Source organism: Triplophysa dalaica, chromosome 8 (genome assembly GCF_015846415.1).
Source record: "Triplophysa dalaica isolate WHDGS20190420 chromosome 8, ASM1584641v1, whole genome shotgun sequence".
NCBI lineage: Eukaryota > Metazoa > Chordata > Actinopteri > Cypriniformes > Nemacheilidae > Triplophysa > Triplophysa dalaica.
The window spans coordinates 15,402,479-15,416,256 of NC_079549.1; the positions used below are offsets into that span (position 1 = coordinate 15,402,479).

General features: G+C 36.2%; 2 protein-coding genes across 5 annotated transcripts; one reads left to right on the forward strand and one right to left on the reverse strand.

Annotated features, from left to right (window-relative positions):
* The first annotated feature begins 260 nt into the window (after nucleotides 1-260).
* On the forward strand, nucleotides 261-4,105 carry zgc:113314 (uncharacterized protein LOC619272 homolog). 4 transcript variants are annotated; one of them, XM_056754810.1, is made up of 7 exons: nucleotides 261-413; nucleotides 590-678; nucleotides 776-826; nucleotides 964-1,044; nucleotides 1,250-1,369; nucleotides 2,559-2,690; nucleotides 3,379-4,105. In XM_056754810.1, the coding sequence occupies exons 1-7, from the start codon at nucleotides 371-373 to the stop codon at nucleotides 3,502-3,504; spliced, it is 642 nt and encodes a 213-aa protein (XP_056610788.1). In that variant the 5' UTR covers nucleotides 261-370; the 3' UTR covers nucleotides 3,505-4,105. The 4 variants fall into 4 exon arrangements, with proteins under 4 accessions (XP_056610788.1, XP_056610785.1, XP_056610784.1 ...); XM_056754807.1 differs by lacking the exon at nucleotides 261-413 and having other exon boundaries at nucleotides 447-678; nucleotides 3,379-3,507; nucleotides 3,686-4,105; XM_056754806.1 differs by lacking the exon at nucleotides 261-413 and having other exon boundaries at nucleotides 447-678.
* A 1,023-nt stretch (nucleotides 4,106-5,128) lies between these two features.
* On the reverse strand, nucleotides 5,129-7,117 carry gja8a (gap junction protein alpha 8 paralog a). Its single transcript, XM_056755159.1, has one exon. The coding sequence runs from the start codon at nucleotides 7,115-7,117 to the stop codon at nucleotides 5,129-5,131; it is 1,989 nt and encodes a 662-aa protein (XP_056611137.1).
* Nucleotides 7,118-13,778: the final 6,661 nt, after the last annotated feature.

A 13,778-nucleotide genomic window follows, 5' to 3' on the forward strand; every position in this document is an offset into this window, starting at 1 on the left:
AATTCATTAAAACTCTTTCATATAAAAACTGTGTTGTGGGTTTAGTTTTTGATTATTTACAGATAGTCCAGAGAAGAGAGCTCCAGCTGCATCTCACCTCACAAAAAGTGCACTGTATAGCGGGTCTGCAGTCTCCATTAAATAACTCAATTAAAACAATGCCTATTTGTTTAGGGAAACCGAAAGTCACTTCGAATTGTTTACAACAAACAAACGAGAAATTCTAAAAAAACCCAGATGTTGCAAAATAATCAGTTTACTTTCAAAAGCTTATCTTCTTGTAAATCACTTTATATGTCAGTAGTTTCAGTTTTGATCGCACTGGCAGTCACTGTTTCATGTCTCTGGAGCTCACGCATAAACGTTAACCATGAAGATTTTATTTCAGACAACAAAGGAATCGCCTAATAGAGGTAAGCAAATTAATCATGTTCTCGTATGTTTACGTGGCTGTATTTATTTCCTTCAAAGGTTTGAATGATAATCCTGTTATTGCATGTAGGCTATAGCCGTTTAGCTTTAGTTGCTCATAACGTTACTGTACGATGTTCTAATCTAACACGACGTGTGTGTAAATGTTATTTCAAAGGACGAGATGCTATACTTTTGCGGGAAAATCATGATCACTCAAAATGTGATTGTTCATCTGAAGACTTCACAAAACCTACGTTGTCACTGGTAACTATATATTGCTTTGTTGCATACAGTATTTACATCAATGTCATATATTTGTTATATGGTTTTTGAACATATTTGTATGTCTTCTTTTCAAAAGGGAAATTGGATGAAAATGCTTAAGATGGGCTCAGAGTATGAATTGCAACAGGTAAAGTATGCGTCTTAATGTCCCAAATATGTTTATGAGTGGAATCTATGTGAAAAAATACATTGTTAGAAATGTTATTGTTGTGAAAATTATCAAAGAACAGTTACTGTATAAAGACATTTTATATGTCTACACAGAAGGAGTCTATCACCTTGGAATCCAGTCAACAAATTATAATAATCCTAGCAACACAGTTGGAAAGAATCACAGCAAAGGTAGTTTGTGTTTTTACTGGTTTTACTTTGTCTCAAAAACAGATCAAGCTTGTAGGAGTTTAAACCCATTAAGTGTGTGTTTTTAAATGTAAAAAAATCCTTAGATCAGATCCAGACATACTTTGTTTGAACATAAGTGTTCAAACATGAATCATCAAACTTGTCTAGACACTGTATGAATAACTCTAGATTATGTTTCTTACTATAGGTCTCTGGATTTTGCCTACAGCACCTTGTGGTTAAAGATTTGTCTTTTGTGGATTGTAAATGTTTTATCTCAAAGTGGTCGAAGGAGCTGAAATGTTTAAAGCTGAAAAACAAAGACAAGGTATGATAGACATAGAATCCAGTCAAATATGCAGTTGAAACTACACTTCAAATTTTGAATTTCAAAAAGTCCTTACTTTTACAATTGAAATGAAAGACCAAAATAGTCATACAGGAAAACACCTGGCAAATCATATGTTTTGTTTTTACCTCAATTGAAACCCGACCACATCTACACTGAGGGCAGGTGCAGATTCGCTAGAGACTTGTTTAATAGAATGAATCACACACACACACATATGGACAAAAGTATTGGGACAGAACCTTCTAATAAATATGTCTATCTATTTCAGTATTTACAATCGAAACATTAATCTTAATGCTTTGTCTGTTCTGAGATGACTTTAGCCCTGTGTACAAGTGATGACGAGTGCTTGGCTCAAAGGTGTTCAGCTGGGTCATGGCCAAGTGGTTTTGTAGACCAGTCAAGTTCTATAGAATATCATCATCCTGTATGCTATAGCATTATGATTTGTTCTCATGGAAATTACCAATGTAGTCACACTTGTTCATTAGAAGGGGACGTCCAAATACTTTTGTCAGTGTACATGTTTGCAGATAGTGTCATTTTATCATTATGGTTTAACCAGGAGGAAGATCAGAATAAAAGAGTAACAAGCTAACTGCAGTGTTTCAATAATTAGTCCTGCTTATTCCTGGGCAATAATAATACATGTTGAACATAAACTGCTTATGATATGTATAGTAAATCTATAGCTCTTGTGTTAATATTAGTTCTTCTTAAGCTGTTGAACTCAATGAGGGTATTTATGTGAACTTTCCAAGATTCCTAAGTGATTATGTACCTCAAACATCATCACTTTACAACACTTTTAGTTTAGATGTTGTCACAAATAAGAACTGTGATGTTGTATGTGTCTTACTCATGGTATCAGGTGAAGCTATTACATAAGGATCCATTTTGAGTTGAGAGTGAATATGAAATACTTTGCACAGGTCCTTGAGAAAAAATCTTTAATCTGAATGTCAACAGTATAAAAGTTTACTTTTCAACTACATATCAATATGTTATCAAACATGTATCCACACCTATTGCAATACCTCATAAAAAACTTGTTTTAATACTACTGGTCTTATATAGTGCGATTGCAGAAAACATATTGTACATATTACTTCATTGAACTGTAGAAGTATATCTCAGTTAGAATTTTTTTAATCTTTGTATCTAGGTTTCCTCTGCTGAGAGTTTCAGGAACTGTTCAGAAGAACTGAACATTTGTAAACTCTTTAAAGGCAAGACACTGACAGAAGATCAGAAATATTTATTGTGGTGGATTCATGTTTTGCAGTCATTTCCTAAGGTCAGTGAAAAAAGACAATGCTAAGTACTAGGGATGCACGATAAAGTATCAGCCATATCGGTATCGCCTGATAAATGGTCGTTTTAAATGTTATGGGTATCCGCCGATAATAAAATCTATGCCGATATATTAGCCTATAGCAGAAAAAATATAATTTCCTCTGGTTGATCCACTTCAGCTGCACACTGCTCATTTACTAACTGCTATTAGCAAAACATTGTTGATGTAGTAGTATCTATAGATATTTACGAATGTGTAAATTATTGGAGCTAAACATATAAAAGCCAACAAAGGTGTGAATGCTTTCTGTCTTGAGACCTGTTAGACTTGTGGGAATTGAGAACACCTGTCTGGGTTGCTCTGCAAGAGCATCATTCATGGGGAAAAAAATATTTTTCGTCTCGGAAAACGTTATATTAATATTTAATATATCTCGGCCAATATATTGATAATCGGCTTCCAATCTTCAAGAATGATCAATTATCATTATTGGCCAAAATTTACATATCGGTGCATCCCTATGAACTGTGCTTGATTTATATATAAAAGAATAATTTGAATCTTTTCATATGAATGTGACTTCATATAGTTGCTAGTTTATGTAGTTTGTGGCCAGTTTGTTTGTTTTCTCAAATTTTACCCTGTAAAATAGATTTAAAGTTTGTTGATTGAATTGATTTTTGTTTAGTCCTCAGTTTGTCAAGATGGATGTTCTAGAGTTGAGTTGCTGAATCTATACAGTCAGTGGAAGAAAGGGCAGCTGATAAATGTGTTTCCTATTATAGACTTTATCATGAGAAAACTACTTACATAAAAGGTATGATATACTGGGTTTATATTTCTGTAGCGTGCCATTTTGTTGCTTGTTCATTTCTCTATTTTACTTCTGTTTCACTTTTGGGTTTAAATTTCAAAACAGAAACTGTTTTTATGGGTCTTCACATGCCTTACCTTAGGATTTTGCTAGTGATACATTATCTGTCTGTCTATAACAGAGAAAAGCCACTTCAAACAGAAAGACTTCCTGATTATACCTGTTCCGTGTAGCTGTTGATAAGGAACAAGAAAAACAAGTTGTTTTTCCCCTTCTCGGAAGCCCAGATAAAAATAGTTCACTAAAATCTATTTAAAGTGCTTTCTTTCACACTAATTTATACTAAATATACAAAATGTATCTACAGTACTTTTTAATATAAACTTAAGATATAGGCGTACTCAACAGTGTTATTTTTGAACACCATTATTAGAAGTACTGAAGAAAATGGAGCACGTTTAAGTACACAAAATAAAGTGTTTTTATTGTATATTTTTTTACCTTGGGGCATTGTTGCTGTTTGATGTTTTCATGATTTGTACATTCTGTATCATTCTATCATTCAATTGTTAATAAAACAATAAAAGTTTCTATGAAAATATTTGATCTTCATTCAGTTGACACCTAAAAACACTGTCTTGAATATGCTCATTAAGTGGTGATTACATGAAGTAGAAAAAAAATCTGCATGACACTTGTTATTTAGGGCGTATGCTGTGTGACTAGGTAGTCTGACTAAATGTCAAATGCTCCTCCCTTTTTAAGCACCTTGAGTTTTTGAGTTTTTTGAGTTATAATCTGATCTCTTGAGATCAATCTGTCATATACAGGTATTGTTTGCTTCTCTATACATAGTCTTTATATATAGTTACACATCTATATACACATCTATGCACTTCACTTTAACTTTACACCTATTCACTTGTTAAATTGTTCTGTCGACCACTAAAGGTCATGGTTTATTTAATAATCAATTTGTGGTCAGATATAGGTTTGCTAATGTTTAGGTAAAAACGATCAATCCTCATATATTGTAATTAAAATTTTTTAAAAAATTAGATGACAAAGAGGTTGTTGTTTATTTGGGCTCCACTGTTAAATTGAGACATAATCCAGTAAACGATAATTTTATCTGTTAAGAAGGTGCAAATTTACACACAGCATACAATAATTTTGTATTTTTTTATAAATTTGAGGATACATCCCATGTATATACTGAGTCTGCTCCATTTCAATTATGCCTTTGGTTTGCATTAACCAAGAACTATATAGTATAAAGTTGAACGTTTCATTGGTAGCAGTAACAAAAGTTTTTTAAGAATAAAGCATTTTTTCTTAAAAAAAATGAAAGAAAATTATTTATACTGCCTAAGATCATGACATCTGAATATAACAATAAATAGAAAACATATTAATAAACATAATAATTATCACAACAAACAAGAATGACTGTCTTTCATTAAATTGTTATTAAATGAAATTTAAGGGGAATTGTTCAAATTCAATTTTTATGTTATTTTTACTTGAACTGTAAAATAGGTTATCTGGAAAAAAAACTGATGACTTGGCACTTGGGTAATATTGAAATCCAAATAATGTCAATTAATTCTTTGGTAAAGTTTGGTCATATTGTTAAATCATCTGATCTGGCTTTACTGCTCCCTTTACTAAGACGACTTAAAGATCTTGTTTCTTCAAGCCTCTCTGTTGTGTCGACTTCTAGAGCTAAAGATGGAACCTCCATCATCTCATCTATTGCCTCTAAAGCTTTTGATTCATGTGAACTCTCCTCCTTCCCAGAGATTTCAACAAATTCATCTTTCATTGTACTGTTCCACACACTAGAATCTTTGTCTTCTTCTGGATCCTCCATCTCCTTCTTTCCAAAAATGTCCACCTGTTCTAAATCCACTTCATCTAATGCTTTCGTTTCACCAGTGTAGCCTGCAATCTGAAGAGATTTAACCTCATCTGTATTAACAAAAATTTCTAAAGGTTCATCCTTACCTGTATTCACATCCTCTCCTTCCACTTTTGTGTCTACCCCACCTACATTATCTACATACATATGTGCTTTATCTTTCTGTATTTCACATACATTTCCTAATTCCTCTGACCCGACAACCTCCCCTAAAGCCTGGGGTTCTTGTGTGCTTTCATGAATGTCTGACACTTCAAGATAAGCACCATTCTTTAAAGACTTCATCTCCTTCAAAGTTCCCTCGTTTATAAATGTCTCTGTCTCACAAAGTTCACCAGGTCCTACTTCATCTACCACAGGTAAACCCATCTCCCCTGTTTCTTCGATTTCCTGTAAAATTTCCATCTCTTCAGCTTTTAAACAGTTTTCCTCCTGTGTAAGCTCATCCTCAACTAAGCTTCTCTGTCTCACTAACCTATTCTTATTCATCTCTCCGCTCAGCCATTCTCCTACATCCAAACTCTCTTCAAGGGATATTAAATATGTTTCCTCCATGCTATCCTCCTCTAATCGTTCCTCCAATAGTTCATGTAATGCGATCGTAGTCTTCAAGCTGTCAACCTCATCTCCCTCCCGCCGTGGCTCCTCTTCCTCATTTGTTAGCTCTGTGACTTGAAAGAGGGATGGCTGGGTTTCATCACATATCACTGTCTCCTCTACAGGGGGCGCTGTTGGCATAACTCCCTCTTGACTCCTTTGCTGTTCTTTCTCCACTTGAGGTGACAAGAACTGGCCTTCCTCCATACCAACTTCTGCTAGTGGATAAACGTGTGCAACCTCATCTCTCTTCTCGTCTTCAAGACGCGTATAGCCTTTGGATTTTTGTACAGAGGGGGTTTGGAGCAATGGTAGACTCCTCTCAGGTGGGCCAGGAGACTCCAGGTGTGTTTGAGCTGACCGACAAAACGCAAAATGGATCTTCTTCAAACCAAGGTGGCTGATCTCCACAAAGTTGAGAACCAGTGAGACGCAAGCCACAGCAAGCATGAAGACTATAAAGATGGTCTTCTCGGTTGGCCTGGAGACGTAGCAGTCCACCGTATTGGGACACGGCCAGCGACTGCACTTGTACAGGGGCAGGATGTGAAACCCGTACAAAAAGTATTGTCCAACTACAAAACCAGCTTCAAACAGAGCTTTAAAGATGATATGGCAAATGTAGGTGAAAAGCAGAGTGCCCTCGAGCCTGAACTTCTTGCTACTTTTTGTGTTTGTCTCCTTGGTGGTGCGGACGCTTCCCTGATCAGCTGCTAGTGGGAGATGATCCTCAGATAATTCCTGTTGATGGCTAATCTCAGCTTCTTCACGTTCCTTACGTTTTTCTAACATATGAATGTAATGGACAGCGTGGCCAACGTATACAAGCGAAGGGGTGGATACAAAAATGATCTGTAACACCCAGAGACGAATGTGGGAGATTGGAAAGGCCTCGTCGTAACACACATTTTCACAGCCTGGCTGTTGAGTGTTACAGACATAATCGGATTGCTCATCTCCCCAAACGAACTCGGCTGCTGTGCCCAGAATCAGAATGCGGAAAATAAATAACACCGTGAGCCAGACGCGACCGATCACAGTGGAGTGTTCATTTACTTCCTCTAAAATATTACCCAAGAAGCTCCAGTCTCCCATGGTTGTGTATTAGCTGTGTACAGGGAAGAGAAATAGGAATTAGAAAAAATTAAAAAATATTTTCCATAATTCAGTATTTTACAGAAAGCTGGTCTAACTGTTCTTTAAAATTATTGTAAAGTAGTAACAGCACAAATGTTTTTTTCCAGGGAACACAGACATAAAAATTTAACTTTGAATCCACTGTATAAATAAATAAAAAACTCAGGACTTGACTCAAAACTAAATTAAGACTAAAATTTTGTAGATTAAAAAACAGACCGTTGCCTCAATAATGTGCAATTGTGCTAATTGAAAAAAATAGATTAGATAAAAGCATCTGCTAATAAATATAAATATTATTTGGACTTTGCCTAATATTTTGTGAATATACACTACCGGTTAAAAGTTAAACAAGCACATCAAAGGGAACTATGAGAATATGTTGCATTAAAAAAATAATTTTGATACTAAAATTTGCAGAATTGTTTTCTTGGCATTTTATCAAGCATGCAGCTTCTTAGGGCTTCACGTCAAAGTCATCCACTTCATATACATTTTTAATAATAAATATTTAGTTTGAAAATGTTTATATATGCATAGTCTACTTAACTAATTTCATACATTTAATCATACACTATCAGATCAAACTCTTTTTAAGATAATGAGAAACATTTCACTCAAGTGTTTAAATATTTTTGACCAGTAGTGTTGTCTATTAGTTCCTAATCTAATCTACTCACCAAACATTAAAAAATAGACAGTGATAAAACTGACAAAAAAAACATCTGTGTAGCTCAGTTATACCATTTCAAAAACATATCTTCAGTTTGACCATTGAAAAATACAGCTCACTTACACCATTCCGAGGATATAACATATCATAAACTGCTGAAAAGAATAAAATTTAATTAAAGGGCAGAGCCAAGGTGACCTGAGCCCGAACAGTCACCTTTGCAGTGGCGGGTCCAGTGCAGCCCGGCTCGGTCACTCCAGTCCGCTTCTCCTGGTGACCTGCGGGCCAAATTGAACTTCTCTGAGCTCAGCTAGACTCAGGACTCGTCCTTGACGCACCACTGAGCAGATGTGAGCGGATGATGGCTGCTTTTCATGCCTGCCGTAGAGTATAAGCTGCTAACCAGATGCCCTTTATGCACCAGACCACGAGTGTTGATGCAGAATACAATAGGCTCAACAGCCAGAGGGGCCACAGGACACCATCCACAGGCCCCAACCCAGAGAACATATAAAAAAACTGGGACGTGAGGTCCACAGCAATGACCTGCTCTACATGACATATACTGTATGAAGATAGAAATGTATTAAATAAATGCTAGGAAAGATGATGAAAACCTATTGGTGGTTGTTAAAGTTTAGATTTAAAATAGTTCCATTGAATTGTTCAATTGTATGTTGACCTAACGTAAGTGAATAAATTAATTATGATTTTTTTTCATAATAAATCAGTAATTAAACAGCAATGTAAACTTCTACTTCTACCAAACAGGTTGTCACAATCTTCACGGTACAGTCACTCCATTGTATGTTTTAAGTTTTGTAAGTCTTGTGCCTTGAATTTGTTGTGTGTGACAACAGTGATATTTCAAGATGCAGACAGCTTAAGGAAATGGCAATAATAAAATATGTGGTCACACGCACCCATGCAGGAAAGCTGGGTGTTGAACGTAAGTTTGATGGTTTTGTGATAAAGGGGTAAAAGTGTAGTGCAATAGCATATTTATGATTTCGAGCAGGAAGCTCGTACACACATACACACATGGATAAACTCCAACAATAGCCTGTTAAAAAGCTTCCTGTACCACCGAATCATTGGCCAGACACATTCTTGTCAATGTTGGTTCACACCTAGAATTCCATTAAAATGCAATGGCAAATAGTGTAAGGTCAGGAAAGTCAATATAGGGTGTCTGGGTATAATGTGAGAAAAGCATGCGACGCAGTTAGTTTAAGGGTTTACATTATGCTCAACCTTATGAACAGTATAAAGCAAAAAAGTAGAGGTCTTAAAAATAGTACAACATAAACACTGAACATTTGCACATTTAATTTGCTTTCCATGTTTCTATGCAATAGTCTTGAAGTTTATGCTCGGAAAGGCAGCGCTGACCAAAAGAGCACATGCAACAGTTGGCAAAGCCCTATCAGACTTGGGAGCTGTTTATTTAAAGTTCAGGATTGTTTAGCACTTATCTAAACTGTTGAATTATTGTTGTCGGGGAAACAGTTTGTGCTACGCTTTTCTTTGGGAAGGAAAAAAACATGACTGACAGTCAATGGCCAATGTTTTATGCAACACAGACAGAGAGTTTATTCCAAGTTACACAATTCATTTCCCTATTCTGCACAATATCTCTCTCATACACATTTGACTGGCTGCTGTGTACATTGGGAGCAAACATCAAGATAGAGGGAACGGCACAATTAACTTTGAGCGGCTTAATGAAAGACTGAACAACTTCATGTTGTCTTTTTATATTTGGGCTATATAAAAATAAATCTAAATTAATATCCCATTAGAAGCAGTCTAGAAATGCATTTCATGAAATCATAATAGCCTGTGTTGTTAGCATCCAATGACATCATGTTATGCAGTCAATTCGAGATTTTTGGTTCAGTCCCTTGTTAGCTGTGTGGCCGTATGATAAAAATACATTAGCAATCACAGATCAAATTCACATTTTTAACCATTAAAAGGTGATTTTCACACAAATGATTCATAAATTTATGAATTTAGATTCTGGTAGATCGTGCCCTGCGGGAGTTTGTGTGTTGATACAGTGGACACCAGTCGGATAAGCCACATCTGGCTGCCGTTGAATAGTTGTAGGATGATACAGAAAGACATGATGTCATTCTAGAGCCACTGAGTCTATGGAGCATGTGAAGTCAGGCGTGAGCTCACATTGTGCCAATGCAGCAGACACTCATGAAGCTATAACACAATTTTCAAATGCTAATCTGTGCACAATACATTTCCTGCTCAGTTAAAAAGACTAGATCTGCTAAATTTAAGTTAACAAAATGAACTCTATCAAACATGAGATGGGGCATTTAATGACAAAAACCTCAAAAGTATAAACCCAATCTTATTAAAGAGACAGTTCATCCAAAAATGAAAATGCTGTCATCATTCCAAATCTGTATACATTTCTTTGTTCGGATGAACACAGAGAAAGATATTTGGAAGAATTTCTGTAACCAAACAGTTCTTGACCATCATTGACTATAGTGGGAAAAATCACAATGGTAGTCAAAAGTGCCTCATGACTGTTTGCTTTTCTACATTCTTCAAAATATCTTCTTTTGTGTTCAACAAAACAAAGACATTTATAGCCTTAAGCAATTTCTCCTAGTGTGGTATTTTTATGGTAGTTAATCAAAACAATGAAATGCAGATGTGGAACAACTTGAGAGTGAGTAAATGAAGACAGAATTTTTGAATGAACTGTAGAGCAGTCTCAGTACCTGTACCAATCAAAATTTTGCCATTGTGATTTTCCTACTTCATTATGGAGAATTTTGTTACCCCACATCGGACAATGTTTCATATTTATTTAGAATAATGTATGTTTGTCCAAAATAATGAGATCCTTCATAGCTTTGAATATTCTTCTGTTGTTTCAAAGCTGAATGACTTTCTTTCATCCGTGGAACACATGAAGAAAATACAGAATGTGGCTAAATGTATTTATTCCATGTAATGAAATCGACTAATGTTACTGTTATTATAGTTTTTTTGTAGTTTTATCCGTTTTTAAATAAGCTTGTATTGATGTTAATTTTAGTTTAATATTTAGCCATTTCAGAATGTGCTTTGTCATTATTATGTATTTAATTTGCTTTATGATTTATTTATTCTTTATGTTGCTATTTATGTTTTATTATTATTGAGTAAACTATAATAAGATTGGTTTGCTCCTAACATATTGTCTATTACATTTTTTTTGGTGTTCCAAAGAAAGAGTTTGAAACTGCTTGAGTAAACATGCAAAACCAAAAAATCTGTGAAAGAAAAAATAGGTTAAGCATTCAAAAGAAGTGTAGACTTGTTTGTTTATTACAGGGAATGTCAATGCTTAAACTGTCTTACCCTGAGGAAAAGCATGCTTAAACTCAAGTAAATTAAGTTTAAAATCTACATTTCCAAAACATTCTCTGGCAACACATCATTATACAGACAAACAGCTTCTTTAATTCAAGTCCAAGTATTTTTATCCCTCTGTCTAAGGCCTAGTCCACCATACACAAGTATTTTTATAAACAGAGTTTATCCTTCTTTGTTTAAAAAAAAAACGCTTCCACACGAAAACGCAAAAACACACTAAAGCGCTGTCAAAAGCATGACAAACCAACAGGTGGCGATATAACCCTAACCATAAAGCTGTGTTGGCCAATCAGAAGCCTGAAATCTGACGACAAACAAAGGAGATAGCGGCATGCATTCCAACGTCATACGCCAAACTCCATCTACACGACAACACTGAAACCAGCGTTTCTAAAAATCTTCACCATGGCCAGAGTTTTCAAAAAACTTGGTTCAGTGACCGGGTACTGTGTTTGCGTGTGGACGAATGGCCAAACCGCATAGAAAAGCTGCGTTTTTAGAAATACCTGTGTTCGTGTGGACAGGGCCTAACATGATTAATGCCCTACATCAAAGTGAATAGCCTACACTTGGACTTCTTCACTAAAAGAATGATGAAACTGAGAAGTGATGATTCAAATAAAGTCAATGTTAAAGACATGTACAGTTGAAAGAAAGCACGCACACAAGTGTACAAGGCTTCAGACACAAAAAGTCATACTTGTCCTGTGTCGAGACATTAAGGAAATAAGTCTGCCTGCGATGTATTTTGTAAACTAAAGAGTTTATGAAACACAAGAACCCTTCCTTCCTATGAACCCCTCAACCCTGTTCACACCTCCGCTGTGTTTCTTAATTTCTCTCCATTATTGGCAAAATGAATCTCACATCCTGTGGAACTGTTTTTTTCGTGCTTTCCAAAGATTGTTTAATTATTTTACCAGAATATACAAAAGCATTCTCTTCACTTCCCATCCACACACACAGTGTTCTCGCCAAAAACACCAACCTGGGCAGTTTATATGCTTAACAGTATTTTTTTACTCGTCCCAAGTGGACATCAGCCCGCGCCAATATACATTTTTAATCAGTATGTTTTTGAATGATTATGCATGTTGAGATTAGGAAGCTCTGAATGTTTATGGGTGTATAGCAAGTAACTGGGCCTTGGGGTCATTGTGCCAGCCGACAGGCGGTGGTCGTAAAGAACACCTCGATGGGGGTGAGGGCTGGCCCTGCCCAGCTGCGATTGTGTTTGGGTAAGGAATAAATGTTTATTTTGGACCGTGGTAAAAGACGTGGCCTTCTCCGTTATTTCTCCAATCAGATCTGACACACCCTCGCCTCACCACTGCGGATGCAGAAGTCTGTCTAACCTATGTACTTTACTGACCTTCTTGAATATGGCCACCCTTCGGGGCTTTTCAATGAACTCTCCTTGTCGCGTATTCTTCCACCTTGCTACACTGGTGGAGAATGCGGGCGCTTTAGGGGAAGAATACCGACAAGTGTACCTTTAACTGCTCATTTAGTGTTCCCCATTGCTTCCCCATGGAAGAACTCCTCCAACAGCTGATGGAGGTCAGCATCTGCCAGCAACAAATCAACCTCCCGACAGACCAGACCGAGCTGGAGCTCGAGGCATTACATATCGGCGCTGCTGGACGTGTTCCACTAACCGATCCACGGGTGCAAGTTACACAATTACTGCCGAAGATGACGGCTCATGTTGACGTGGAGACCTTCCTTCAAATGCTCGAAACCACAGCGACCAGAGAGGGTTGGCAGGCAGAAGACCAGGCACGGTTGTTGGCACCCCTTCTCTGTACATATGAAAGAGGTGAGAAAGTTGTGCTGGGAACTACAAGAAAGTGAGACAGGGGACATGAGCGACAGCAGGCAAACGTACCCGGCAGATACAAGCTTCCGCTTCCTCAAATTGAAATTTGAAACGTCTATTGAACACATAGTGATTTCCTATGGAAGTTCAGTGGCACAAAGGGTTCAAAAGTAAGATGCCGATACGGGTGGGAGCTGTATTTTAAATCCAGTGTGCTAGTGTATTGTTTAGGGCATTGCTGAATCATTACTGTTTCACAGCATGGACAGATTAAAACAGATGTAGAACAGATTACAATTATGATGGGAAGAAATCTAAAAGTTATCCTCTAAAAGTGTTACAAGCTATATCTAAACATTAAATAAATAAAATATTAAATTCTTAAAATGAAATGTAGGAACATACATGGAAATAGCTTGATGATATACAAACCAAACAATAATTTAAACACTTTAATAAACATTTTAATGTCAGCATAGTTTTAAACATGGTTTACAGCCACTTTTAGAGTACATTTCAAATTTAACCTAATAATTGTACCAAATTAAAAAAGAAATACCTCAAATTAACTCCAAGAATTTGTAAAAATGCAAATGCTACCAATTTACTTTGCAATTGAGCTCTTATTCACATTTTATGGTTTTGGAATATTACTTAGCTTGTTTGTAATAATAGCATCGCCTAGTTATCAGTCAGAGTTAATTCATCATTCACATTCATCTGTTTTGTAACTGAGA